The sequence below is a fragment of the Hyperoodon ampullatus genome, assembly GCF_949752795.1.
Source record: "Hyperoodon ampullatus genome assembly, chromosome: 7".
Taxonomy (NCBI): Eukaryota; Metazoa; Chordata; class Mammalia; order Artiodactyla; family Ziphiidae; genus Hyperoodon; species Hyperoodon ampullatus.
The window spans coordinates 66029995-66057969 of record NC_136920.1 but is presented as its reverse complement, the minus strand read 5'-3'; the positions used below and the strand labels follow the sequence as shown (position 1 = coordinate 66057969).

Here is a 27975-nt window from a genome sequence, read left to right as displayed (position 1 = left end):
ATACCAACAGATGGAGAGAAATAACATGTTTTTGGATCGAAAGAATCAACATTGTGAAAATGACTCTACTACCCAAAGCAATCTACAGATTCAATGCAATCCCCATCAAACTACCAATGGCATTTTTTACAGAACCACAACAAAAAATTTCACAAATTGTATGGAAACACAAAAGACCCTGAATAGCCAAAGCAATATTGAGAAAGAAAAATGGAGCTGGAGGAATCAGGCTCCCTGACTTCAGACTATACTACAAAGGTACACTAATCAAGACAGTATGGTATTGGCACAAAAACAGAAATATAGATCAATGGAACAGGAGAGAAAGCCCAGATATAAACCCATGCACATATGGTTACCTTATCTTGGATAAAGGAGGCAAGAACATACAATGGAGAAAAGATAGCCTCTTCAATAAGTGGTGCTGGGAAAACTGGACAGCTACATGTTAAAGAATGAAATTAGAACACTCCGTAACACCATACACAAAGATAAACTCAAAATGGATTAAAGACCTAAATGTAAGGCCGGACACTATCAAACTCTTAGAGGAAAACATAGGCAGAACACTCTATGACATAAATCACAGCAAGATCCTTTTTGACCCACCTCCTAGAGAAATGGAAATAAAGACAAAAATAAACACATGGGACCTAATGAAACTTAAAAGCTTTTGCACAGCAAAGGAAAACATAAACAAGACGAAAAGACAATCCTCAGAATGGGAGAAAATATTTGCAAATGAAGCAACTGACAAAGGATTAATCTCCAAAATTTATAAGCAGCTCATGCAGCTCAATATCAAAAAAAGAAAAACCCAATCCAAAAACGGGCAGAAGACCTAAATAGACATTTCTTCAAAGAAGATATACAGATTGCCAACAAACACATGAAAGGATGCTCAACATCACAAATCATTAGAGAAATGCAAATCAAAAGTACAATGAGGTATCACCTGACACCCGTCAGAATGGCCATCATCAAAAAATACACAAACAACAAATGCTGGAGAGGGTGTGGAGAAAAGGGAACCCTCTTATACTGTTGGTAGGAATGTAAACTGATACAGTCACTATGGAGAAGAGTATGGAGGTTCCTTAAAAAACTAAAAATAGAACTACCATATGACCCAGCTACCCCACTACCTGGCATATATCCTGAGAAAAGTATAATTCAAACAGTCATGTATCACAATGTTCATTGCAGCTCTATTTACAATAGCCAGGACATGGAAGCCACCTAAGTGTCAATCGACAGAAGAATGGATAAAGAAGATGTGGCACATATATACAATGGCATATTACTCAGCCATAGAAAGAAACGAAATTGAGTTATTTGTAGTGAGGTGGATGGACCTAGAGTCTGTCATACAGAGTGAAGTAAGTCAGAAAGAGAAAAGCAAATACCGTATGCTAACACATGTATATGGAATCTAAAAGAAAAAAGGTTCTGAAGAACCTAAGGGCAGGACAGGAAACAGGAATAAAGATGCAAACGTAGAGAATGGACTTGAGGACACGGGGAGGGGGATGGGTAAACTGGGACGAAGTGAGAGAGTAGCATGGACATATATACACTACCAAATGTAAAATAGATAGCTAGTGGGAAGCAGCTGCATAGCACAGGGAGATCAGCTTGGTGCTTTGTGACCACCTAGAGGGGTGGGATAGGGAGGGTGGGAGGGAGACGTAAGAGGGAGGGGATATGGGGATATACATATACATATAACTGATTCACTTTGTTATAAAGCAGAAACACAACATTGTAAAGCAATTATAATCCAATAAAGATGTTTAAAAAATGACAAAACTTTTGAGTACACAACCTCCAGCTTAGCTCAGCTTCTTCCAAATATTTGCATATTTTTATAGATGCTAAATTTTCATATACCAATGTACTGAGCAAAAAAAAAATGACACAAAGTTACACATAAAAGTTGGTAAAAGAATTTTATTATGTGGCTTAGGTAGGTCTTTGCATACTACTAACAGAAAAGCATCTTCCCACATCTTATTCAACCTAACAAATGATATATTTGTCGTTTTATCTACATGGCTGCAGTATTACACTACTGAAGAAAACCTTCCTTTCATTTGTACTTTGGTGCAATTATACAGTAGATACCTCTTCCTCCAGAAAATAAAAATATTCTTCATCTAAACTTGAAATGGAACAAAGACATTAATACCGAGTTCCTCACACCACTTGGTAAAAGATTGCAATAGAAGTCCTAATAATATGCTGCTTAACATACAAAGAAGATGAAACATCTGCCACAGTTTCAGTCAAACCTCGGGAGGAATGGTTCAGCATGTAGGTTTATCTTCCTGGGGTTTTCACATATGATAGGTGGAACTGTACCACAATAAAGAATAGTCACCTTTTGCTCAAGAGACTCAAATATTGGACTCTCGCAAGGGAAACGTCTTCTGGGACATAGTAACGTACAAATGGATAGGAGAAAAAAATTGCCTTAGGAAAAATCCACCACTGTTTGACCAAACACCTGAAATGTTTTTATCACAGCTTTCATATATTAAAAAAGTTTCCTGCGGAGATGAAGTTTATTCATGAAATAAAGACTAGTCGCTATCATCTGAACCACGTTCTGAGCCCTGATCCGAGGCCTCGTTGTTGGATCCCTCGGGTTCGGATTCATTGCCGGAGCCTCTGCCGGAGCCTTGGCCGGACCCCTCGTTGTCAGATGCTCTCTCGGAGTAGCGGTCCGACTCGGCGCTGGGGGACACGGGCCGAGAGTCCATCTCAGAGCCCCCCGAGCGGCTCCGCCCGGACTGCAGGGATTCGTTGTCAGACTGTTCGGAGCCCGAGGGCCTGCGCTTTCTGGCCGGCTGGTCACTGTCTGAGTCCTCATCCGAGTGCTGCCTCCGGGGCCGCCGGGGGCTGCCGGCCTCGCTGCCGGACTTGTTCTGGTTCTCGTCGGAGTCACTCTCCTCCGAGGAGGCGCCCGTCTTCCGCCGCTGGCCCTCGTCGGAGTCGCTGTCGCTGTTGTGGGGATGTCTGGCAAAGACAAACGCTCGTTAGACCAGGGTTCTGGCCAAGGGAGCCTTGACAAACCGGGATGCGCTTGAAAAAAGAAGGGCATTTAATGTCTTGACCGGATCGCTGTTGACACAGGTGTTCGTTTTGTGATATTCCTTTGGTGTGCTTTTTTGTAAATGTGAAAGGGTTATTAAGAAAGAGAGGATTAAAAAGTTAAAAAGAATAAGGCACTTTAGCTCTGAGACAGAACATAGACAGTGTAGGGTGACTGCACTGGTCATCCCAGGCACCCTTCATCAGAATGAAGCATTTCTCTGGCTTCCCTGGTGGTACAGTGGTTGAGAGTCCGCCTGCCGATGCAGGGGACACGGGTTTGTGCCCTGGTCCAGGAGGATCCCACATACCGCGGAGCGGCTGGGCCCGTGAGCCATGGCCGCTGAGCCTGCGCGTCCGGAGCCTGTGCTCCGCGACGGGAGAGGCCACAACAGTGAGAGGCCCGCGTACCGCAAAAAAAAAAAAAAGAATGAAGCATTTCTCAATTTCATACATAAAATTATGAAAAGGAAGGGATACATTTATTTATCTTTATAAACCAATACACAGCGGCAGAGGTGCAACCCGGGACCTCACTAGGCTGCAGAGACTCTGAAGAATGCACTCTGTCCCAAGGCTGGCTGGGAGGGAAGCTTCTCTGTGCCACTGCCATCTGTGCTAGAAGATCGCTGAGGAGCGAAGTCACCCTTTCTGTCCCAGGATCTGCTTCTGCTCCGGTGCCCTCCGCCACGACTAGACCTGCTCAACACAGGAAGCCGGGGCTAAATAAAAGGGTTCTGTAGCTTGTTTGTGTACTTTTGCCAGAGGTCCCCCTCTATTATCAGATGTTAAGGGCAGGGGACCTGTGCTAATGCTTGGGGGTGCAGTGGCACCCAGGGAATCTTGGCTTCTTGGAGGAAAGAACATTCCCTTCCCCACTGTCACAGCTGCTCCCCCACCAGAGCTGTGGAGAGGAGGACATGCTTCTCCTCGTGCATATTCCTTGGTTTTGGTTTCCATGACAGATATTCCAAGAAAGGAATATTAAATCCTACAGGGTCAGTCTAAGAAGGGTGAGGGAGGTGAAACATACTACTCTCCCTAGAAATGAAAACATCCCTGCAGACCGAAGAAAGGCTCTTTGTGCTTACATCTGAAAGAAGAAACCTAGACACACATCACATAACTCATTCTGTATACACACTAAGGGCCAGTGGGCCCCAGGATCTAATTCACTCCATTCCATCTGGCCAAATAAGCAAACACTTCATGAAGGTCTAACCATCACGTCTGTAATCAGTGGACCAGGGTAACACTGTGGGCAAGAGTGAAACAGTGTTTTAGGGAAAAGCAATCCAAATCTGTGTCAACCAGCATCTTCAGAGAAAAAGGGAACTGCAGATCTTTACAGATGCTTTACCCTACCAGACCAGCCCTGCACCAGGACCCTTAGCTCCTTCGACATGCTAACCTCTCACCCCTGCCTCACCTCTAACCAATGAGGACTCTCTCTTCCTTTTATTTTTTTAAAAATTCTTATTATTTTTTATTGAAGTACAGTTGATTAGGACTCTCTATTCTTCTTCTAAGACTTAAACAGCCTTTCTTCCACAAAAAAACACCTCAATAATTCCCCCCACTACCTCAACTCCAGATAACATGTGGTCACTGAAGAGCAATAAATGCAAAATATAAGTGATAACCCTTTTCCCACTATAATGTAGCTTTGGTTTATTTGTCATTCTCTACTGTCTCTAAAGTACAAACTCCCTGGGGGCAGGGTTGATGTCTTTATCCTCTGCATTCCCAGCACTCAGCTTGCTATCTCATAGCATGGATGTTCAAATGTCTGTTGAATGAATGAATGAAATGATGGCCATCAGAAGAACCCAGCATAGTATATATAGTATTAAGAGTCTTAGTCTAGGAATCCAAATGCAGAGCTTGAGGGGCAAGTTCAGCACAAGTAAAACAGAATATTGTTTCACCAAGTAGGCTGTGAGCTAGAGGAGTCTACGATAAGCCCTCCATGGAGCAGGCAGTGCTGAGTCATCCCTGCCTGACAAGGGAGGAAATGGTCAAGAAAGTCCCTTTCTCCCTGTGACCAAGATCAGGCTACTACTCTTAATTAAACTTTTTTTGTTTGTTTGTTTGATCCTCCCGGACCGGGGCACGAACCCGTGTCCCCTGCATCAGCAGGCGGACTCTCAACCACTGTGCCACCAGGGAAGCCCCAGGCTACTACTCTTAATACTTTAAGCCAGTCAATGGCAGTGTAGCAAAATGATAGAAAATTTCAGCTAATATCCACGAACAAATGAGATTTCAAAATAGGTTTCCTTCTTTAAGGGACAAACATTTAGTAGGACAAAATGACAAGACTGGAATGAGATGTGTGCTCAGGCTTCTTCCCGCTCTAAGATTCTAAGAAGCTGCAGAAATGATGCTTTGGCACAGTGACCACTCTTGGTTATCCTTCACTAGGAGAACAGAAGTGAAAAATTCCTACCCTTCATCAGCAATTTTCAGTTTATCTTCATCGGATGAATCGTCACTTGATGATATTATGGCTTTGGATTTTATTTTTCCCTTCATTGAAGGAGGCAGACGTTCTGGCTTGGGCTGAAGAAAGAAGATCAAACATAATAGATTAGTCAAGACTCTTTACGTTAGGATGTCTTGTTAAACTGGGTTTGCACTGCAGTGATACTGATACAATCAAACAGCAACCAACAAACTTCAAAAACAAGTGTCTGTGCTTGAAGACACTGCAGGGGAAGAATGTATTCTACCGTACCGCAGTCTTCGATGCCTACTGGGGATGAAAACCACAGTGCCGGACACTTACAGCCTTCTTCTTCTCTGCTTTTGGTAGACGGCGCTTTTTCGGTTTGGGGCCATTTTCTGTTTCATCATCATCAGATCCTTCATCTCCCTTCGGAGGTCTAAAATAGTGAACACCAAGAGAAAGTTTGTCAAGATTCACTCATGCCTATAAAACTCAAGACTTCTGTGCCATTCAAATAGTATTAGTCATTTTGAACACCCTTCTCTACAGGTGCTGGCCTCGACCAGACTGTACATCCCTTAAGGGCAGAGACTACAACTTACTCTTGCTGCACATGGCTCGGGAGTCTGCAAAAACTGTATTTATGCCATGTCTGCTGACTAACTGAGTCACTTTTAAGCCCTCTTATTAATCTAAGATGAGCTTGAATCTTGCCCTTGGTGAGTGATAGAAGATGTGAGAAAAGACCCAGGCTCCAGACTCAACCTCCTTCCCCTCCTCTTTCTTCCCTTCCAACTACTCATCCCAGGCCTGCTAATATCCAGCCACAGCTTCAATTCCACAGGTCTGAATGAATTCCACAAGCAGAGTCAGACATGGGTTGGAAAGAACAGGTCTAGCTAACACTGGAGGTTCCCGGACACGGAAGCACCAAGAGAGGAACAGACAGCTTAGGGGCACTTCCAGGTGAGAGGGGGGCAGGGCACCACTTACCCTGACAGCAGATGGCACGAGGAGGATTTAAAGGCCCTTCTTTCACATAAATTCACATTTTATACGTCCTGTAAAACCAGGAGGTGGGCCATTGCTGTTTTACAGAGAGGAAACTGAGGCTCAGTGGCTTTTCTAAGATTTCAAAGATGGACAGACAGTGTGGACACACTAACGTTTCTCATCCTAAACTGCATAGATTTTCCAATAAATATTGTAATTTTCAGTCATAAGAAAGGCAATTATTGACTGACTCGGAGCTCTCAGAAGGAAAGCTGCGGACAGCTTTCCTTGTGTGGGGACCCCAAGCACGCCGGGAATTTGGTAGTGGGGCCCATTTTAGGATTAAAGTAGGAAGTGGGGGAACGAAAGGCTTCCCTGTCTGGGGGGATCAAGTGATAAAAAGGTGTTCACAGATTCTAAACCTAAGACTCAGAAGGTGAAAGGTCTTTTGCCACTTTCATGAGGTGGTTTAAAACCCAGGTGATTTAAAAGGTTATTCCATGACACTACCTTCTCCTCTTCTTCTTCTTTCTCTCGCCACCCTCCTCCTCCTCGCCTTCTTGCTCACTACCACTGCCCTTCCTTCTCTTCTTCTTTTTGGATATAGGCAGGTCATCATCGGTGTCATCGTTGACAAACTCATCAAACTCTCCTCCCTTCTTGGACCGCTGAAACCCAAACAAGACCACAGTCATTGCTTTCCTGGCTGGTGGAATGTGGGTGGAATGCTAAGGTATGAAAGAGGCCACTTCCCATCAGTCCTTTAAGTCAGAGGTCTCCGACCCCCGGGCCGTGGCCTGGTACTGGTCCGTGGCCTGTTAGGAACCGGGCCACAGAGCAGGAGGTGAGCGGCGGGCGGGCGAGCAAAGCTTCATCTGCCGCTCCCCTTCGCTCCCTATTGCTCGCATTGCTCGCATTACCGCCTGAACCAACACCTCCCCGCCGACCCCTCCCCACTACCACCATCCATGGAAACATTGTCTTCCACGAAACTGGTCCCTGGTGCCAAAAAGGTTGGGGACTGCTACGCTAAGTCACGTGGAAGAAGTGCATGGTGAGGCCCACACTTTAAAAACTTCTAATTGGGATGAATGCCTCAAATAGCAAAAATCATCAACTACAAAGTTGCTACAAGGTAAACTGTACTCTGCTAACAGTGAAATGCATTTCTAAATACTGGATACCATTTAAAGCAGTCTCTGTTGGAAAACTAACTTTTAGCAAAGGAGGAAGCCAAAGCTCAGGACTAAGTACTGAGTGAATTTAACCAATTACCTTCGTTTCTAACTGGAGTCATATCTTACCCGTCCACCACTGCCACCTCTTTTCTTTTCTTTTGTTCCTTCAGTCTCTCCAGTAAACATAAGAATATTTTTGGTCTTCTCTACGTACTGGGCCCGCTGTTCCAAAAGTTTCTTTTGCTCTTCTTTTTCTCTGAGACGTTTCTCTTCCTATGAGGAAAAAGAGTAGGAAAAAACCTCATCAAAATGTTCTTATGACCAAAAAAAATCATGGCTACCATCAGAAGAACTTCTTTTTTAACATACAAAGTGTATGTATGTACACCTTTAATTCTAGTATAACCGCAAACACAATACATACCTGTTCTTTGAGAAGTTTCTGCCTTAACAGTTCTTTCTCTTGTTCTTGTTTGGCCCGCAATTCCCTTTCTTCTTCATCCTGTTTGCGCGCCCTGGCCACGTGGTACTGGGCCTGGCTCAGTAAGTCAGAGCATTGCCTAGAACATTCCAAATTTAGAGAAATATGTATGTAGCTAGTATACTTTTTATTAAAAAACTCATAGAGCATCTGTATTCCTTAAACACATTTAAAAGTTTGAAGCAGGATCATTAGGTGATACCTATGGGAAGTCCTTTTTTTTGTTTTTTAATTCTTCAGCCCTTTTCTTTTTTTTAATTTTTATTTTATCTTATTTTTTTGGCTGCTTTGGGTCTTCGTTGCTGTGCGCAGTATTTCTCTAGTTGTGGTGAGTGGGGGCTACTATTCATTGCGGTGCACGTGTTTCTCATTGCAGTGGTTTCTCTTGTTGTGGAACATGGGCTCTAGGCACGTGGGCTTCAGTAGCTGTGGCACGTGGGCTCAGTAGTTGTGGCTCACGGGCTCAGTAGTTGTGGCACATGGGCTTAGTTGCTCCGCGGCATGTGGGATCTTCCCAGACCAGGCATCGAACCTGTGTCCCCTGCACTGGCAGGCGGATCCTTAACTGCTGCACCACCAGGGAGTCTTAATTAGGAAAATTAACTTAGATTCTCAGAAGCCAATACTGTCAACTATGTTAAGTTTGCAAATTATAACCGTCCTCCCAAAGCACAGCTAAAAAGATTCCCAACACTATCTTTACATGTGACAGATTCAGGAATCGTGTCTTGATTCTGACTACATAGCTGACATTAGTGAAATAGAAAAGTATTTTCCCATACAACTTAAGTACTTGAACTTTGCCATATTCCCTGAAAGGACCCTTAGGAAAAAGCCTTGGTCCAGGTTGGAGTGTCCCAGAGAGGAGTGTGAAAGACTGACCTCTGGAAGGTCAGAAACCCGTTCACTACTGTGTCACTCTCCCAGTCCACACTGCTATCGCTGCCTCACCCAGAGTCACCTTCCATAAATAGTACATTACCTGGCTTCTGTAGCAGCGAGGGCCAAATCAAATCTCATTTTATCCCCAACTTTACTCAAGTAACTGAAATATCTAAATAGAATGAGAAAATAAAATACTTTACTTAAAAAAAATTAATGAAACAGACCCTTTAGATTTTTAATCTGTTCTAAAAAAAACAGTCTGAGAGGAGGCTTACATACTGACTGAAACTTAATGAATACTTAATACTTAAATGAATGTATTCAGGAAGGGCTGTTATCCCAATAGGAAAAATATATATACAACTCACTTAAAAAAGGACTCTCATCAATATACCACTCAATATTAGTAAGTTCATGATGATAAAGTTACAGTTAATGGTATCAGTAAATTCACAACCAAAAATCAATTCCAGCAATGAATATTTACTAAACACCAAATTTACTAAATATGTCAGCATGGAAGTTAGGAGGCTTAAGCCATGAAAGCACTTACAATCTACTAGGCAAGGCAAGGAATACTTAAACAAGAATTCAAATAAGGCTGGACAAAACCTGAAGAGATGTCAGGTTTTAATATTACCATACACTGAATTACCAAATAAGTACTGTAAGGTTACATAAATTTTGAGCTGAGCTGAATAAATTTATTCAATATTTAAGAGGAAAGGTCTTAATCTCAGCTTAAGTAAAACTAATATCACATAAAAAGACACTAGTATAACAAGTAAAACCGGCGTAAGTGGAGTCTAAAAATTTCTAGTGTGTAAAATGCTGGGTCATATTATTGACAGGTCAATGAAAAATCTAGGGCAAGCTTGCAAAGCCAGCCTGCCAGTTCTAGGGGTCGGACTACATGATCCAATTCTAGCAGGATCCTGGTTACGGTTGGGTGCCACCTGGCGGAAGCTGTCTGCTTTGGCTTAAAAATCGCTGGAATGATTCTAATAGAGAATGATTCTCTTTTGAGCCATGTGGGTTTGAAGAAACAAAGCATTTCAAAGGTTGTTCCTACAAAATCTTACCTGTGTGCAAGCTCCAGTTCTTTCACAGCATTGAGTACTTCCTTCAGATTACTCTTTTCATCTTTCAGGACAGAGGTAGCTAATCTTTGCAGGACCAAGGCCACATTAAACATAAGAACTGTATCACTGGGTGCCACGTGTCTAGCCTATAAACAAAAACAAAGCAAATCTTTCATATGGTATAATGACATGAAAAGGATTTTAGTCAAATAGAGTGTTAGGTGTGTAAGCATGCGTAAAACAGGATAAAAAATACAATGCAGCATACAATTGAGTTCTCTTTTTTACCTTCAGCAGAGTCTGTTTGCATTCCTGTAACTTGCCACACTTGAAGAGGGCCCGGGCCAAATAGAGCACAACTTCAGTGTTCTGGTGCTTATAGAACTTTCTGAGGCAGTTTTCATACTACAATAAAAGAAAAAGTTAATTAAAACACAACAAGGATTAAATGATATTGTCATTTTGTGACAAAATTTCAAGCGATTTTAAAGCTATGTGAAAAGGTGTTTTGTCTTTTGAATGGTTAATTTCAAAGACTAATTTGAGAACGATATTTTACACTCACCAGCATACATTTTTCACAACATAAAAACCTGACAAGAAAAATTACATACTAGAAATAGTTCTTCCATTTGAAATTCCAACCAACACTGAAAGGTTAAACAGATTGGAAGGTCCTTTTTTGTATCTTCAGCAATACTATCTAGAACAGGCTCACTGACAACTTATTAGAAGTCACACACCTGGCTCCTAAGGTGCTCTACCACCTTTCTTTAGGACTGGTGGAACCTACTGGCAACGAGAATGATAAGTCTCACTGTTCTTGCTGTTAATTTCTTAGTAAAACCAATATAGCAATACTGGTATTAATTTTGCTGTGAACAAATCACTTTCTGACCATGGAACATATCTTGTCATAGGTTAAGTTCTTTTTTGTGGAAGAGATGGTTAGATGGTTTTTCCCTGAATATCCCTAAAAATTAATTTGCAGATCAAGAAGGCCCACCTCCAAAAACACAACCTCTGAGACTACCATATGCAATCTGGGTTCTGCAAGTCCCTGTGACCAGGACCTTTCCAATATTCTGAATACAATAATAATACCCATCCTTTTTAGAAAAATGGTTAACCACTTCCCAGAGCCTATCTTCTTTTTTTAAAAAATAAATTTATTTATTTATTTATTTTTGGCTGCGTTGGGTCTCCCTTGCTGCATGCGGGCTTTCTCTAGTTGTATGTAGCAAGAGGGGGCTACTCTTGGTTGCGGTGCGTGGGCTTCTCATTGTGGTGGCTTCTCTTGTTGCGGAGCGTGGGCTCTAGGCGTGCAGGCTTCAGTAGTTGTGGCTCGTGGGCTCTAGGGTGCAGGCTCAGTAGTTGTGGCTCACAGGCTTAGTTGCTCCACAGCATGTGGGATCTTCTCAGACCAGGGCTCGAACCAGTGTCCCCTGCATTGGCAGGCAGGTTCTTAACCACTGCGCCACCAGGGAAGCCCAGAGCCTGTCTTCTAACTTTGGTCAGAAACCTGTTTTTTCTGACCATAATAATTCCCCCATAAGAGCATTTTTACTTTTTACTATGCAAAAGATGCTAAGTATGACTCTTTTACTTCAAGTTCAAGTAATCAACAAATATGAAAAGCATAATAAAATTCTATAGCCATGGGCTTTCCTGGTGGTGCAGTGGTTAAGAATCCACCTGCCAATGCAGGGGACACGGGTTCAAGCCCTGATCCGGGAAGATTCCACATGCCGTGGAGCAACTGAGCCCGTGCACCACAACTACTGAGCCCACATGCCACAGCTACTGAAGCCCACATGCCTAGAGCCCGTGTTCTGCAACAAGAGAAGCCACCGCAACGAGAAGCCTGCGCACTGCAATGAAGAGTAGCCCCCGCTCGCCGCAACTAGAGAAAGCCTGCGCACAGCAACAAAGACCCGATGCAGCCAAAAATAAATAAATTAAGAAAAAATAATTCTATAACCATGAAAACTTATCCCCATGGAGTTTCATTTTAAATGTCATTTAACCTTCCTGAAACTCAGTTCTCTCATCTGAGAAGTAAGAGGGTAAAACAAGCAAACGGATATTAAATCCCACTAACTTCTGGGTACTTACTGCTATGCGAGGCAAACTAGTGCCAAGTATGGTGCCAAGTATTTTTCATTCTGGATGCTCAAAAAATTCTATGAGATTAAGGTACAATTATTTCTGTTTTATAGATATGAAAACCGGCTCAGAGAACATGTCCTTTGTCCAAGACATGCAATTAAAGGTGGAACCAGGACTCACATCTCTGTCTGGACACCAAAGACTGGCCTTAACCATATATAATTATAAGCCTCTGAATAGACACAGTATCATAAGAGATAGCACCCAGCTCCAAGGCAGGACCAGAATGGTTAAAGAAACAAGTGCTCAACAATGAACACAAAATAAAAATATCTTGAAAAATAAGACATTACCATCTGAACGGCACTGATATATTGCTTTTGTTCCACGTAGATGTGTGCTAGGTTCAACCACACATCACTGATATCTGCCGTTGCTTCTCTTACTTGGGCAAATACATCACGAGCTTCACGGAAATATCCTTTGTGGGCCAAAACAGCTCCTAAAGTTATAAAAAGGTTCACAGAATTAGAATTTTCTAATTGTAGCCAGAAAAACAACTAGAGAGAAATTCTGATCTACAAACATCCCTCCAAAAGCATTCATTTCACAAATTATTATGGATATCCGAACTGTATAATTACCTATGCCATTAGCAGCATACAGATTCTTTGCATCATTTCTGAGTACTTGTTTGTAGATGGCCAGAGCACGATCTTGATGACGCTTTTCCTATAAAAAGATACAAACATTATAAAAAAATTCAAACAATAATCAAATAAGTATCAATTTTGTTTTAAAGAGATGAAAAAAGATTACCTTTTCTCTATCTCGCGTGGGCTGATGCAAAGTTTGGAGCCAGACGTTGCCAAGGGCCAGCATAGAATAAGTGTCACTCTGAGTGGCTGGTTGTTTTAATATCCTCTCGAATTTCTTCTGGCCTGGACCCCATTCTTGTTTTGCCAAATGAAGATTACCAATCAAAGACCAAGCATCCGGATGGTCCTAAAAACACACATATAAAAAGAAGCAAAATCTGTAATTTGGATTCAGAGAGATCAATCATCTTTCCAAAACAGCTGATTACTGGAGAGGTTTACAAGCTACATTTACAACAGTGTTTTTCAAACTGAGAGTTGAGATGGATCAGTGACTTGTAACATCAATTTAGTGTTTCGTTATCACCATAAGAAATGCAACAGAATGGAAAACAGTAAAAATGTCAATGTACTGCCTATGGAAAGAGCACAAAATGATTTGTAAAACTTTGATTTCAGTTGTCTGTATACACACATGTGTATGTACTAGGCTGTGGTGTGAAATCTATTTCTTACCGTGGGCCACGATCCAATCGTTTAGATGACTTCTATACCCTTTAGTATCTTTAACAAGTAAATGAAAAAAACAGGGAGATGCCAAGTCTAGAAATATGATAGCCATTAAAAGGAAAAATTGATTTACTGGGGGGAAATGGTGAAATAATTATTTTTCAAAGCTAAGAGTTAATATTACCAACCTGATTAATCTGAAGAGCTTCCTTAAACCAATCTGAAGCCTCATAAAAATTTCCTTTATCTCTAGCCATGGCTCCTAGGCGCAGATAGCCTGAAAATATACAAGTTTTCATGTTTAAAATATTAGCTATAAAGTAGAATCATAATTTTAAAGTCATACTTTTGAAACAATTGTTTTTCATTAACACATTAATACAATGAACAGAAAAGTCCCACAGGTGAAAATATATCAAGCATCAATATAACTAATTAATAACCTAATATATTCAAGAGCAACTCTGCCACAGTCAAGTCTTCCTGTTTGAAATCTCAGATTCTCTCTTCCACTCCATTCCCCAGGCTAGCACCCTGGACCAAGTCATCATCTCAAGTTAAGTTATTTTAAAAGTTTAGCATTGTTCTGTTTCCAATTTCTCTCTGATGCACAGCACTGTGCTTGGTATACGGCACTACAGTGAAAGCACAGACCATTCTTTCTCACTATTATAAACATTGCAAAATGTTTATATGAATTCAAAGCAGGACCCATCATAAAGATACACCCATCACCAAATATGCCAAGGAGTTGTCAAAAGCCTAATAAAGGTAGCTGACCCACTGAAGATGGCCTAGTCTATAAAATATGGTCCAACTGGTTTTTAGTTGTTTCTTTTTGTTTCTAGCATAAATTTAACTGAAGCTGCATTTTTTTTTTTCAGGCCACAAATTTGCCTTGAAGAAAAGGGGGCATATAACCTTCAAAACTGTTTAACTTTTTTTTTTTTTGGTCGCACCGCAGCTGCACTGCAGGGCTTACAGGATCTTAGTTCCCTGACCAGGGATCGAATCCAGGCTCCCTGCAGTGGAAGCATGGAGTTCTAACCACCGGACCGCAAGGGAATTTCCTAAAACTGTTTACTACTGGTTCTAAGAAAGATTTTTTTCAGGCTAAATTTTTTGCTGCTGTTGTGGACATTTTAATACACACAAAAAAAGTTTAAAATTCCTACAGTCAACATAATTAGGATGTTCCCGTAAGATGTTTTTGTATAGTTTTTCTGCTTCATGGAATTCACACATTGCCTCATACAGCCTGGCTAAATTGTATGATGTTGTAACAGAAATGGCATTGTAATAATGTTCATCATGCTCAGCTTCTGCCTTTGCACGATCCAATGATGCCAGAAAGTATTTCTAGGAGAAAGAAAAGAAAATTACATTGTTAAAAGACTTGGCTGATACATAGGAAAAAGTGTGCATTGAACTTGATAGTATAAAAGAAGGGAATATTTCTACGTTCCTACCTTTGCCTCTCCCAGATTTCCAAGCCTGAAATGGAGGGCACCCACGTTATTCAGAATCTCTGGGGGGACATCGGCCTGCACTTTCTCCTGAAGGATCCGTGTCGCTGTTCCGTAGGCTGACAGGGCACCCTGTATTTTCATGGTGGACAGAATAAAGTGTAAGTGAAAATGAGAGGAAGAGAAACACTGCATCAGGCTTACCAAAAACACATCAGGTAGCAGATGGAAAACATGGTTAAATACCTGTATATCGGTCTGTTCTAAGATTTGTGCCAACTCAATCCAAGCTTCAACGTCATCAGGATACTGTTCTGTGACCTTCTTCAAATGGCCCTGGGATGAAAGAGATCATTAAGCTAAAGCATTCCAACTATAGGGTATGACATTGAAATGTGGTGGCTACTCTACCCTGTTTGCTAAGTCAAATGTTAGTTCAACTACAACAAACTCAGCTAACAAAACTGCGTCCATCATATTTCTACTGGCAATAACAAGAAATGAGGAATGTGCATCTAGAGATAGCTAACAGAAAATAAAATTTTTAGATTTTTAAAACATACCTTGGCGATATCTCGTTTTTCTTGGTCTTCTGAGGCGGCATATAGAGAGCCAAGAATTTTCATAGTTTCATAATTATTAGGATAAGCTTTCAAAACTTTCTCAAAGCACTGAGATGCATTCTCTTTGTCACCTCGATAAATGTACATTTGTCCCAAACCAAAAAAAGGCAGCACAAAAGAGGATGAGGCAAACTGTGTGGCTTGATAGTAGTACTGGAAAGCTTGGTCATAATCTTCCTAAAAAACGAAATAAAACAAGGCCAACAATATGTACAAAAGTTTTTAAATGATTTGGAAAACCATTGAAGAATTAGGTATTTAGAGAGGGTGTAAAGTTAACTTACCTGGACGTGGAATGATCTAGCCAACTGATAGCAACTTTCTGCTTGCATGGCCTCCACTTCTGTATTATGGAATGCATGGAGAGCCAAGTGCTGGACTTTACTGTAATCCTGAACAAGGAAGATCCAAAACTCAACTGAGTGAACCCAAACAACTCTACCAGTCTCAGTCATAAGGCTTCCCCAAGTTTCACTTTTAAAATTTGTTCATTGAATGAACAATAACAGCACTGTATCCAGAATTACAAATCATTTTCCTCATTCCCCTTGCTGATAAATTCAGGGAAGATGGGAACTAACAGTTGTACAGTACTTAACATTTCCCCAGTACGTCTGTTACTTCATTTAATCCCCACAACAACCCTTTGAGGCATTAGTCCCTATTTTTGTGATGAGAAAACCCAAGAGAGGTTAAGTCCTTTATTAACAGTAATGGAAGCAGTTACAATTTATTGAGAACTATTATATCCAAAGCCCTCTGCTAGGTATAATACTTAATATTAGTTCTAAGCTTAATCAACCTCCCTGCAAAGTGTGTCATTATTACCATTTTATTTTATTTTATTTTTTTATTTATGGCTGTGTTGGGTCTTCGTTTCTGTGCGAGGGCTTTCTCTAGTTGTGGCAAGTGGGGGCCACTCCTCATCGCGGTGTGCGGGCCTCTCACTATCGCGGCCTCTCTTGTTGCGGAGCACAGGCTCCAGATGCGCAGGCTCAGTAGTTGTGGCTCATGGGGCCAGCTGCTCCGCGGCATGTGGGATCTTCCCAGACCAGGGCTCGAACCCGTGTGTCCTGCATTGGCAGGCGGATTCTCAACCACTGCGCCACCAGGGAAGCCCCATTACCATTTTATTGATGGAAAAATAGACAGTTAAAGAAGTAAAGTTTATTATCTAAGGTGAAAAGCTAGAATCTCAATTTAGTGGGTTTTTTTTTTTTTTTCTGACTCCAAGGCTATGTTCTATCACATGAGAGTAGCAAGTGCCAGCACTTGGACTTGTACTCAGCTCTATTTGAATGCATGGGTCATGACCTTTCTATTAGGCCTGACTTTCCTTTGGATTAATCTCCCAAGTGTCTCAAAGTCAGAGTTCATACATCAGGGGTAGAAACAACCTTCCAGTTTTAATAGGAATGTGTTTTATTCATTTGACTAGAAATCTGGTCTGAAGTAGAGTTTTTGTTTGGTCAATGACCACTTTTGACATTTTTTTTTTTTTACATTAGAAATAATAATGGGGTTGCAGCTTTTATCAGGAATTGAGTGTTTCACATTAGATAAGTATTTAATATGCATAGTACATTTAATCCTAACTACCACCCCTCACATCCTATACAGTAGGTATTATTACTATTTTACAAGAGAGGCAATTAAAGTTTAGGGAAATTATTAGTTTATTTGCCCAAAGCCACAGAACTATATACAATGGTGATGCCAGAATTTGAACCAAGTGATTCAAACTCCACACTTTTAATTACATGACACAGCCTTTTGGCTTAATTTATATACTGTTCACTGGAATGAGTGTATGGAAATACCCTGCCTACCTTCTAGGGCTGTTGTAATGCCAAACTGAGAAAACATATGTAAACATGCTCTGTAAACCTTAAAGACATATATCCAGTGCAAGATGACCTCATGACACCTGGCACAGTGCTGATCACAGATCAGGTGTTCAGTTACACTCAAATATACTGGCTTGATTTACATATTCCACCTATGTAATCTTTAAGGTTCTGAATATACTGATTGTTCTCAGTAGAAGCAAGTCTTTATCTTCTGCAGTGGAAGGGTGACTAGCATTGAAAATTAAAAACTGAATTATTCTCATTTGGTTCAAGGAAGCTGTCCCAACCACTGTGAGCACTGACTACTAGATATGCCCTCAAATATTTAGAATCATCCATCCTCTGTTTTTGTGCTGTTGCTGTTTTTCCAGTAAAAACCAAACTAACTTGTGTAACTGTTTTATCTTAAACAGTAACACTTCATTTACATATGAGATACATTTCCATCCTCTCCCTAAGTAGTTGCCTTTTAGTACTAAAACAGCTATAGCATAAAGCTTAATTAATAATTCATTATGAAAGGGGAGTATGCTTCTACAGCCAGAGAGAGTAAAGCATCATGGTGAATAGCTGTGCGACCTCAGGCTATTAACTCTTGCTTCCATTACATCCACAAAATGAGGAAAATATTACCTACCTCATAGGATTATTTTGAATATCATATAAATTCATAGCATGCACTTTTAATAGTACTTGGCATTTTATAAGCATACGATGCATATTAATAGCAACAATAACAGCAACACAGCATCTATTACTAATAAGGATTGATGCAGTTTTGTGAACTTTTACCTAAACTGCTATTTAATTAAAGTTCTTGGTATAATTTAGTACCTGGTTTCAAAATGACTGATTAAACTCATGCTTACTAACTATATAAAAACTTTTTTAGTATTTGAGAAACCTAGAATGCCACTGCTTCTACAGAGTTAGTGGCAACTTAAAAAATTACATCATGATCAACATGTGAAAATAAAGCAAAAATTTCACCATATGCTACAGTCTTACTAAACTACTAAGACCATTTCATAGATCTGTGCCTGTCTTCTTTCAGCTACCTAGTGACCTTCTTCTAAAAACATAGTTCAAGAGCTTTCTCATTCTTGGTGATGAAAACTCTCCTTAATCACTTCCTCTATCATTTCTTCACCACAGCAGGGCAGATACCTTTATTTTTACATTTACATTTGTTCCCATATCTGTGTTTTCTATGAAACAACTCCTTGAGTGCAGAAACCACATCTTACTGAACTCCACATCCCTATCGCAATGTTGGGTACAGTATACAGGGTCAATAATTATTAAATGAATGAATGAATGAATGAACAAACATACCCAGATACTAATTAGTATCCCCAGATACTAATACAAACTCTAACTTGAAAAAAACCTCTTGATTCAAATTTCTTTCCAAGTTAAAAAGATAAAGTATCACCTGCAGTACAGAAAAACAAAAATCAGGATTTAAAATTAAACAACTTTAATAAATGATTTCTCCTACCTTTTTGAAGAAAAAGTGATTTGCCAAGTGGTTCAATACCATAGGGTTGCTAGGATCAATAGTATAGGCTCTGGAAAGAAGTTGGACACCATTTTTGATGGAATCAGCCTAAAAGAAAAACAGTGATGGCAGGGTTGAGTGAAATATTACTTAAATAGCACTTTTTCAAAGTTTCCTTTATAGTTGAAGAAATAAGATTATACAAATCTAAGTTCAGATAGCAAAATACAGCTCTTGTTTTAGTTAACTTTCATCAGGGATAAAAAATTTCCAACAGTGATGGTGAGAATGAAAATTGGCATAGCCACTGTGGGAAACAGTATGAAGGTTTCTCAAAAAACTAAAAACAGAACTACCATATGACCCAGCAATTCCACTCCTGGGTATATATCTGAAAAAAACAAAAACACTAATTCGAAATGATACATGCACCCCAAAGTTCATAGCAAGACATGGAAACTGCCAAGATAATGGAAACAACCTAAGTATCCATTAACAGATGAATGGATAAAGAAGATATGGTATATATATATATATATATATAATGGAATACTACTCAGCCATAAAAAAGAATGAAATTTTGCCATTTGCAGCAACATGGATGGACCTGGAAGGCATTATGCTAACTGAAGTAAGTCAGAGAAAGATATATAATGTATGATATCACTTATATGTGGAATCTAAAAAATACCACAAACTAGTGAATATAACAAAAAAGAAGCAGCCTCACAGATATAGAGAACAAACTAGTGGTTACCAGTGGGGGGGAAGGGGGGAGGGGCAACATAGGGGTGGGAAAGTGGGAGGTACAAACTGTTGGGTGTACGATAGGCTCAAGGATGTACTGTACAACATGGGGAATATAGGTAAGATTTTGTAATAACTGCAAATGGAAAGTAATCTTTAAAAATTAAAGAAAAAATAATAAAAATAAATTCAAATAGTGAGGTAAACTTTTAGAATTTAGCTTTCTTAACGAACTTAACTGCAGAAACACTGCCACTGGAAAGCATTTCCTGCCCTTTGAAATTGGGTGCATGTAGTAAATATACTTGATATCACTGTCCTAAATAATTTACTGCTAAGGTAAATAATAGAAAAGACTCCAAAAGACTGCATTTTTTAACAGCTCTGTTGAGATATAATTCAATATATAATTCAATACTATTCACCTGACAAATCAGTCAGGAACTAGACAGTTTTTTCACTCACATACCTCTTTATTGTTGAGTTCTAGAACAGCCAGTCCCACCAATGCTCCCACACATTTGGAATTGAGTTCCAGGGCTCTGCTGAATGCCAGACGAGCCTTCTCCAATTTGTTAAGTTTCACAAAGCAATGGCCCATTCCTAAACGAACTTCCGCTACAAAAATAAAATCAAGTCATTCAGTCTGTCAAACTAGGGCATTTTTAGGATTCAAAATTTTTTAAATGCTTAAACATTCTCTATTTATGAGTTGCAAAATCGCAGAATTAACCTCAGTATAAACTACACTATAAAATCTTCGGGTGTATCACAAACTTGGTTTCACTGGAGGTCAGAGCATACCACTCTCCCCTCACACCCCCCAACCCTTACCCCCTCATCAGGGATACCTTTCTCACCATAGAACAGAACACCTATAATAGTGGTATTTTTCTTGTCTTCCAACGCTCCTGGCTACACTGTACCTTCATTATCTAATTTTTAAAGAGCAATTTTTAAACAGAGAACAAAAAGCTTCATTAAGGCCTTAAATATAGTGGCTGACTACATGCACATCTGCAGAGCTGTGCTTATAAATGCTTCCCAATTTCAAAGCCATGCCAAAACACAACCATGTTTCTAAGGATAACCTCTCCACTGCTCACTAGATCCTACCCCTTCTCATCTAAGGACACTGCTCCTGCAACCCTGCCCTATTTTTCCCACATCATCAAATTTTCCCTCTCAACTAGATCATTCTCATCCATATACATTCTCACGTCTTAAAAAAATCCCCTCTTGATTCCATTTCCCTTTCCAGTTGTCAATTCATTCCTACTCTTCCCTAGATAGCAAAACTCCTTGAGAGATCTACATTTGCTGCCTCCCAATTCCCTTCCTTCCCTTTTCTCTCTTGACTCCACCCCAATGAGTATCTCACCTCCACCATTCCAGTAAAACTGCTTTATCAAGGTCACTAATGATTTGTATGCTGCCAAATCCAATGATCAACTTTCATTCCCTATTTTACTTGGCCTAACAACAGAATTTGACACTGACACCCTCTCCTTCTGGAGATATTTTACATTTGACTTCAAAATTTGCTAAATGAATGAGATTTTGGAAAGAAAAATAGTATAGGGCAAAAAGATTATATTATGATCTACTATGCAGCTTTTGAATCAAATATCAATATTTTAAGTTGGATCATACACAGCCTAGACTTACAGTTTTTCTCTTACCTGGACATCCTGGGTTAGTTCGCAAGGCTTTCTTATAGTAAGCGAGAGCTCCTCTGTAATCCTTCTTGTTGAATGAAATGCAAGCTTTACCTGTAATGATTTTTAAAAATAAACATGCACTTATTAAAGAACACAAGTCTCATATGCTCTCTACTAACTCACCTAAATCAAATATATCTCTCAGTAAGAAATACTTGAAAATAGTAAAAATGATTTCATATCTAAACTTGTTTTCCATGAGGGTATATTAATCTATGCCTATAAATAGAATGGTACTATATTATGTTAAATGTTATAAAATAATTAAAGTAGCTTAGAGTTGTCCAAATAGATTGTTTATTGACGCTTTAGAAGTGTATAACAAATTATGCTTAACTGGTATATATCTTATTTCTCTAATTTCAACAGAAACAATGATCTATTGTAATAGTTTTATTTTTAATAAGGTAAAGCTATCCTACTTTGTTGCCCAGCCCAGTTACTAAGGAGTCATCAACAAAGAAATACATTCTAGGCACAGCTGAAAAATATAGATTCCTAAGATGGTTGCCAAAAATGACTTACCAAGAAGGGCTGGAATATTATTTGGAGACTGGTTGAGTACAAAATGAAATTGTGCATCAGCTTGATCCATTTTGTCACCTTCAAGTAGGCAGAAGCAGGCTCTTCCCAACAAATGGTTCTGAAAAAGTAATCATCATCTTAGACTTGACTTTATCCAGGACTAACCACAATTTAACACAAATGTGTAACATGAAAATGAAAACCATATAGGAAGGAAGCGGATCATCACACAAATTCCTCTATCACTGTAATGTGTTTAAACTACCAGTAAGCAATTCTTAATTGCAAATTGAGGGACTATCCCAAAATGCAAGTTGTCTGTGCCAGGAACGATGACAAAAAGAAAAGTTGAAACTCCTTAAAATATGCTTGAAGCTCACCTGAGGATGTTGGAATTACCAACTCAACATGTGGATAAGGGGTAGTAATATTTAAATATTATTTATATTTATATTATATTTATAATATTAATAAATAATATAAATATAAATAAATATATAATATTTATAAAATATATTTATATGTAGTAAAAAATATTTTACTTCAACAGTACAAGGACCAAAGAAATTTCTATTTTATTAAGGAACCCTTCTTTTTGACTATTCTTATCAACTATGTTATTTTAAGAAAAACTGAAAGGAAACCTGTTGCCTATTATACACATTTTACTTTCATGTGGTATTTTTTTCCCTTTTATAAGTTCAAAGATATCTGATTTAATTTACCTGATCATACATAATAATTTTATCTGCCATCGTATACAGTAGGGTTGCCTGTGTAATAAGATCTTTCTTGTTGTCCTTATTCTTCTCCTTCCGAGCCTGTTGTACATAATAGGCTGCCAATGTATCCAAGCAAGTCATCTGGTCTTTTTCATGGTCTCTATAGTCCAAATTGCCATCTATACGCGCTGCTTCCAACAACTTTACAAACTCTTCTGTTTTTCCTTGCTTGTAGTATTCCAGCTATAAGGTAAAGAACCAAACTACAATTACTGGAGGATATGTCAATACAAAAAGTTGTACACAAATGTTTATAGCAGCTTTATGTGCAATAGCCCCAAACTGGAAACAATTAAATTGTTGAGCAAAAGCTGAATGGACAAACTGTGGTCTATCTGTATAATGGCTACTGCTCGTCAGTATAAAGGAGCTATTGCGTACACGCTACAACATGGATAAATCTCAAATTAATCTTTAGTGACAAAAAGCAGATCAGGGGTTGCCTGGGTACTGTGGAGGGGCAAGGGAGAGGTGGGAGGAAAGTTTTAGGGGTGATGGATATATTTGTTACCTTGATTGTGGTGATGATTTCACAGGTGTACATATATGCTAAAAATTCTCAAATGGTACATGTGAAATATGTGCAGTTTACTATAGATGAATTATACCTAATAAAGCTGTTTAAAAAATTATCATCACTACAAATGCTTCCATCTTCTTACCTAGCAATAGTTGATTTCAAACTAAATCAGAGCCCAAGAGAGAAAGCAATAGTGAGAGGGTATAAAGAATTCCAAACAGAAAACTTGGGTTCTAGTTATAGATCCATCAAATATTGTCTATGACTTTGGGTCTGCTGAATAACTTCCCTGGGTATCTGTTTCATTTATTAATAATAAAAGGAATAGCCACCATTTATTAACCCCTTACTGTGGGCCACAAACAATGCCAGGAGCTTCATATACATTATCTCTAATCTGTACAACCACCCTTAAAGTGAGTGCTAACAACCCCCTATTTTAGATGGGGAAATAGGCTCAGAAGGTAGATCATTTGTCTAGTTAGTAGCCGAGTTGGAATTTGAACAAAGGACTCTCTATTCCCAAAGCCTACATTCTTTCTAGTGTAACAACCTACAGCCCACAATGCTTCATGAATTAATTTTACTACAGGTTCCATGCTAACCCTCCAAGACTTCAATTTTCATGTAAGTGCTGTTAAAGGAGGCATTTGTACTAAAAAATAGTAAGTTCCCTTCTGGTTTTAAAAAATATGTGACAACCATTAATGTCTTGTTCTCCAAAGACTAGGAAAACTTAGCACTTCAAGTCAGGAGGGCACTGCTTGTCACTGAAAGTACCTCTCTGTAAATCCATTCCTAAGAAACTCTTTAAGAGTTAGGCTTGAGCACTGGACACAAGCCCGATTCCAGATCTACTTCTCTGACCCTTCAAGATCAGAGGCCTCCTGTGTATCTTTACATGAAAGGGACCTGTGACAAACTTGCTTAGGAATAATGATCAAAGTATTTACTATATTTTATTCATAATCATTTACTATAATGTTCCCACAAAAAAGAAACATCATTATGCAGCTGGTGCTGGGGAGGGTAGAGGGTGTTAGATTGTTTAAATTGTGGCACCTCGTTTTTTTCTGTTTATCTACAAACCATAAGCCAGTCTTCACTGAGTAATCACTAAATAATCAAACGCTCAATATACAGTACTCTTTAACTTAAATGAATTCTGCTTTTACCAACATATACTAATTTACCAGAGGCCAACACATCACTTACTAAACTTGCCTTTAAGACAATTAACTTCCATATACATGGTACTATCTATCATTCACCCAAGCTGGCTATTACTGTATCTGAAAACAGAACCACGTATTTTTTCCAGTCAACATATAAAAAATATTTGTTACATGAATACTCACTGCCAAAGCAATCCATATGTGCAGTTGTGTGTGTTCCTGTTTCAGAATACTGATAACTTCATCTCCCTCCGGTAACTGATCGAAGTCAAGTTCAATGACCTAAAATACAAAATGTAGGTTTTAACTCACATTTTTCTTTTTTAAATTCACATTTCTTCTTTGACTGCTGCTTTCCTAAAGATACATCAGTATGGTTATACATAGGATTTGTGTTCACTTTCAATAGGGCTGAACAAACATACATTAAGAAACGTTTAAGGAGCATATGACAAATACGTTATATGGTAATATTAAAGCATAGCAAACAAACCCTGCTAGTTGTCCTCAAATCACTAGAACTATAAAATGCTATGAAAGCTTTGCTTACTGAAAAAACTAAAAGGAAACCCTGCGTAACGTATAACGCAGGTAAAGTACAGATAAGCACCCCAGGGACTCATGCCACAGACTCTGAGACTCGGTCTGACAACTTTTTTTTTTTAATTTATTTTTATTTTTGGCTGCATTGGGTCTTTTGTTGCTGCACGCTGGCTTTCTCTAGCCGTGGGGAGCGGGGTCTACTCTTCATTGCAGTGTGCGTGGGCTTCTCCTTGTGGAGGCTTCTCTTGTGCCTAGAGCACAGGCTCTAGGCATGCGGGCTTCAGCAGCTGTGGCTCGCAGTCTCTAGAGCGCAGGCTCAGTAGTTGTGGCGCACGGGCTTAGTTGCTCCGTGGCATGTGGGATCTTCCCGGACCAGGGCTTGAACCCGTGTCCCCTGCATTGGCAGACGGATTCTTAACCACTGTGCCACCAGGGAAGTCCCGGTCTGACAATTTGAGAAGCACAGTCCTAGAGGCAATGCAAAGTTGAGTGCCACCGTACACACTAATCATGGAGGCATCACTTGTGTCACACACACTCCTGAATATGGCACAAAAATAACAGTAGGAAAATGTTCTGGAATTAGATAGTGGTGATGGTTACACTACTAAAAAAACACTGGATTTTATGGTAAGTGAAACATATCTCAATATTGTACCTCAATCAAAAGTAAGAGTATGAGATATCCAATAAGACAACATCAATTCTGAGGGCTTTACTCAGACAAGCCATAGGCCACCCATAAGAGAGGCGACAGGAAGGGAAATGGGGTTAATTCTATCAGCACACTGCAGCGGCTATTATCTTGGGGTCTCTATTTCGTTGATGGAGCCTTGTGTGGCAGATGTGGTGCACCATGACACTCGAGTTTCTAAGGGAGGAAGGGCGACATCCTATATATTCCCAGGGAGAGACACTTAGTTTGAGTAGCAGAGAGAACACAGTGACATCTGCGCCCACCTCTGTGATCTATGAGGTGCCTTACATTTTATCAGGCACTGTCACACCCCTGTGCTCCTGAATTAGGAAAAGAGCAGAGTACTGTCAAATACGGACAGGCTGGTGGGGAACTTTCAAGAACTCCTTCTCGGGGTGGCTTCGAGGTTACGGGGATCTGATGTTCCCAGCCTGGGAAGGCGTTGGGGCTGGGGAAAGACGTGATCGGAGCTTCGGCCGGGTATTTGGATCTGGGGAGAGGGTGCTCTCGCTTCGGAAACGAAGTCGAGAGAAAGGGGGAGGGGGAGATCGTCCAAGTTCAAGGTCCCCACCCTCCCCCATTCTCAACACTTACCTCGTCAGTGTCCCGGAGGGGAATCTCAATGGAGCCCCGCGACATGGCGAGATCAGAAGGCGAGCGGGCGTTCGGCCCCGCCGCTCCGCAGCTGGTGCTCCTGGCTTCTGGCTCGTCCAGAGGCTAGCGGCGGCTCGGGCTCCGGTCGTAACTGCTGCTCCGCGGCGCCGCTGAAGCTCTGGCTTCTCCTTCCCGTCAGCAGCTCAAACAACGAACAGCAGACGGCGACCAGCGACTTCCGGCAGCCCCGCCCCCTGCCCCGGAAACTTTCCCCGCGGGAGAGCCTGTCCGATGGTAGGGCTCCTCCTGTGGCTCAGGTTCTCCGACTTTAGGAGGAGCGCTCGGAGGCTTCCGTTGGCTTGCCCACCTTTCCGAGGTTCTGAGGTTACTGAACCTGAAACCTCACTGGCGCCGGAATAAATACGCCGAGGGCGTATCCTCCCCGCCCTACGGTGGGCGGGGCCACGAATGAGGCGCGGATTCGGGGCCTGGCCACTGACTGACATGGGAATTCTGGCCAATTATAGCCATCCTTTCCTGATCCTTACTCTGCCCCCGAACCCCGGACTTGGCCCCTGCCCGGTGGCCCTGGCCAGTCTCATTTTCCAATCTGTTGTAGATTTCCATGAATAATCCAATCATTAATTCCTTAACCGCAGCTACTATTCTTTTGTCATACATGTGCTACCTTTGTGACTAGTTTAAATATGAACGTTACAATGAATTCTGTAATCATTGTGATAGTTCATGTATTTTGTGTGGGTTTTGTTTTGGGGTTTTTGTTTTTGGTTCTTTGAAGCATATGAGAATCTGCTAGATTTGGGATTTTAATAAAATTGTTGAAGAATTGGATTAAATTTGTAATCAATGTTTTGATTATAGTATTTGACTAAATGCATCTTAATTACTGTTTTCATTAAATTATAGAATGTGATTAAATTAGATTGCAATCAATGTTTTGATTGAACCAGAGAGGAATCTGATAAAATAGATTTGTAAACACTGTCAGTTTTACCAAGTGCCTCTTATATGTATCGGCTTCATCTCCACCACCTCCATTCTAGCCCAAACCAATCTCATCACTTTCCTGCAAGTCTCCTGTTTTACCCAATACTTCATCCACTCTTGGTCCCAAACTCCAATCCAGTTTCAGCATGTTACACAACTATCTTTAAAAAAATACCAGTTTGATGTTTGTGTTTCCTCCCACCTCCCTCAAAACCTTGAAGTGGAAACTTTGTTAAATTTAAGTTTTGATATGGGGAGGGGGAAGGGTAAACTGTGACAAAGTGAGAGAGTGGCATGGACATATATACACTACCAAAAGTAAAATAGATAGCTAGTGGGAAGCAGCCGCATAGCACAGGGAGATCAGCTCGGTGCTTTGTGACCACCTAGAGGGGTGGGATAGGGAGGGTGGGAGGGAGGGAGACGCAAGAGGGAAGAGATATGGGAACATATGTATATGTATAACTGATTCACTTTGTCATAAAGCAGAAACTAACACACCATTGTAAAGCAATTATACTCCAATAAAGATGTAAGATAAATAAATAAATAAAAACTTTAGGCACACACAAAAAAGTCCTTTCTTTTGAACAGTAACAAATAAAAATTATGTAGTCAATGTGTT

The 27975-nt window shown here is 40.2% G+C and overlaps 1 protein-coding gene across 2 annotated transcripts; it reads right to left on the bottom strand.

The window, feature by feature from the left end:
* Positions 1–1936: 1936 nt before the first annotated feature.
* On the bottom strand, positions 1937–26387 carry CTR9 (CTR9 homolog, Paf1/RNA polymerase II complex component; the record flags this gene model as incomplete). 2 transcript variants are annotated; one of them, XM_079707711.1, is made up of 25 exons in its annotated part: positions 1937–3018; positions 5543–5655; positions 5882–5978; positions 7046–7203; positions 7840–7986; positions 8138–8273; positions 9177–9248; positions 10162–10307; positions 10450–10566; positions 12624–12772; positions 12915–13002; positions 13090–13275; positions 13787–13875; positions 14774–14957; positions 15068–15196; positions 15311–15400; positions 15628–15864; positions 15972–16079; positions 19039–19146; positions 20255–20403; positions 21468–21557; positions 22032–22149; positions 22757–22996; positions 24692–24790; positions 26343–26387. In XM_079707711.1, the coding sequence occupies 25 exons, from the start codon at positions 26385–26387 to the stop codon at positions 2583–2585; spliced, it is 3531 nt and encodes a 1176-aa protein (XP_079563837.1). In that variant the 3' UTR covers positions 1937–2582. The 2 variants fall into 2 exon arrangements, with proteins under 2 accessions (XP_079563837.1, XP_079563838.1); XM_079707712.1 differs by lacking the exon at positions 9177–9248.
* Positions 26388–27975: the final 1588 nt, after the last annotated feature.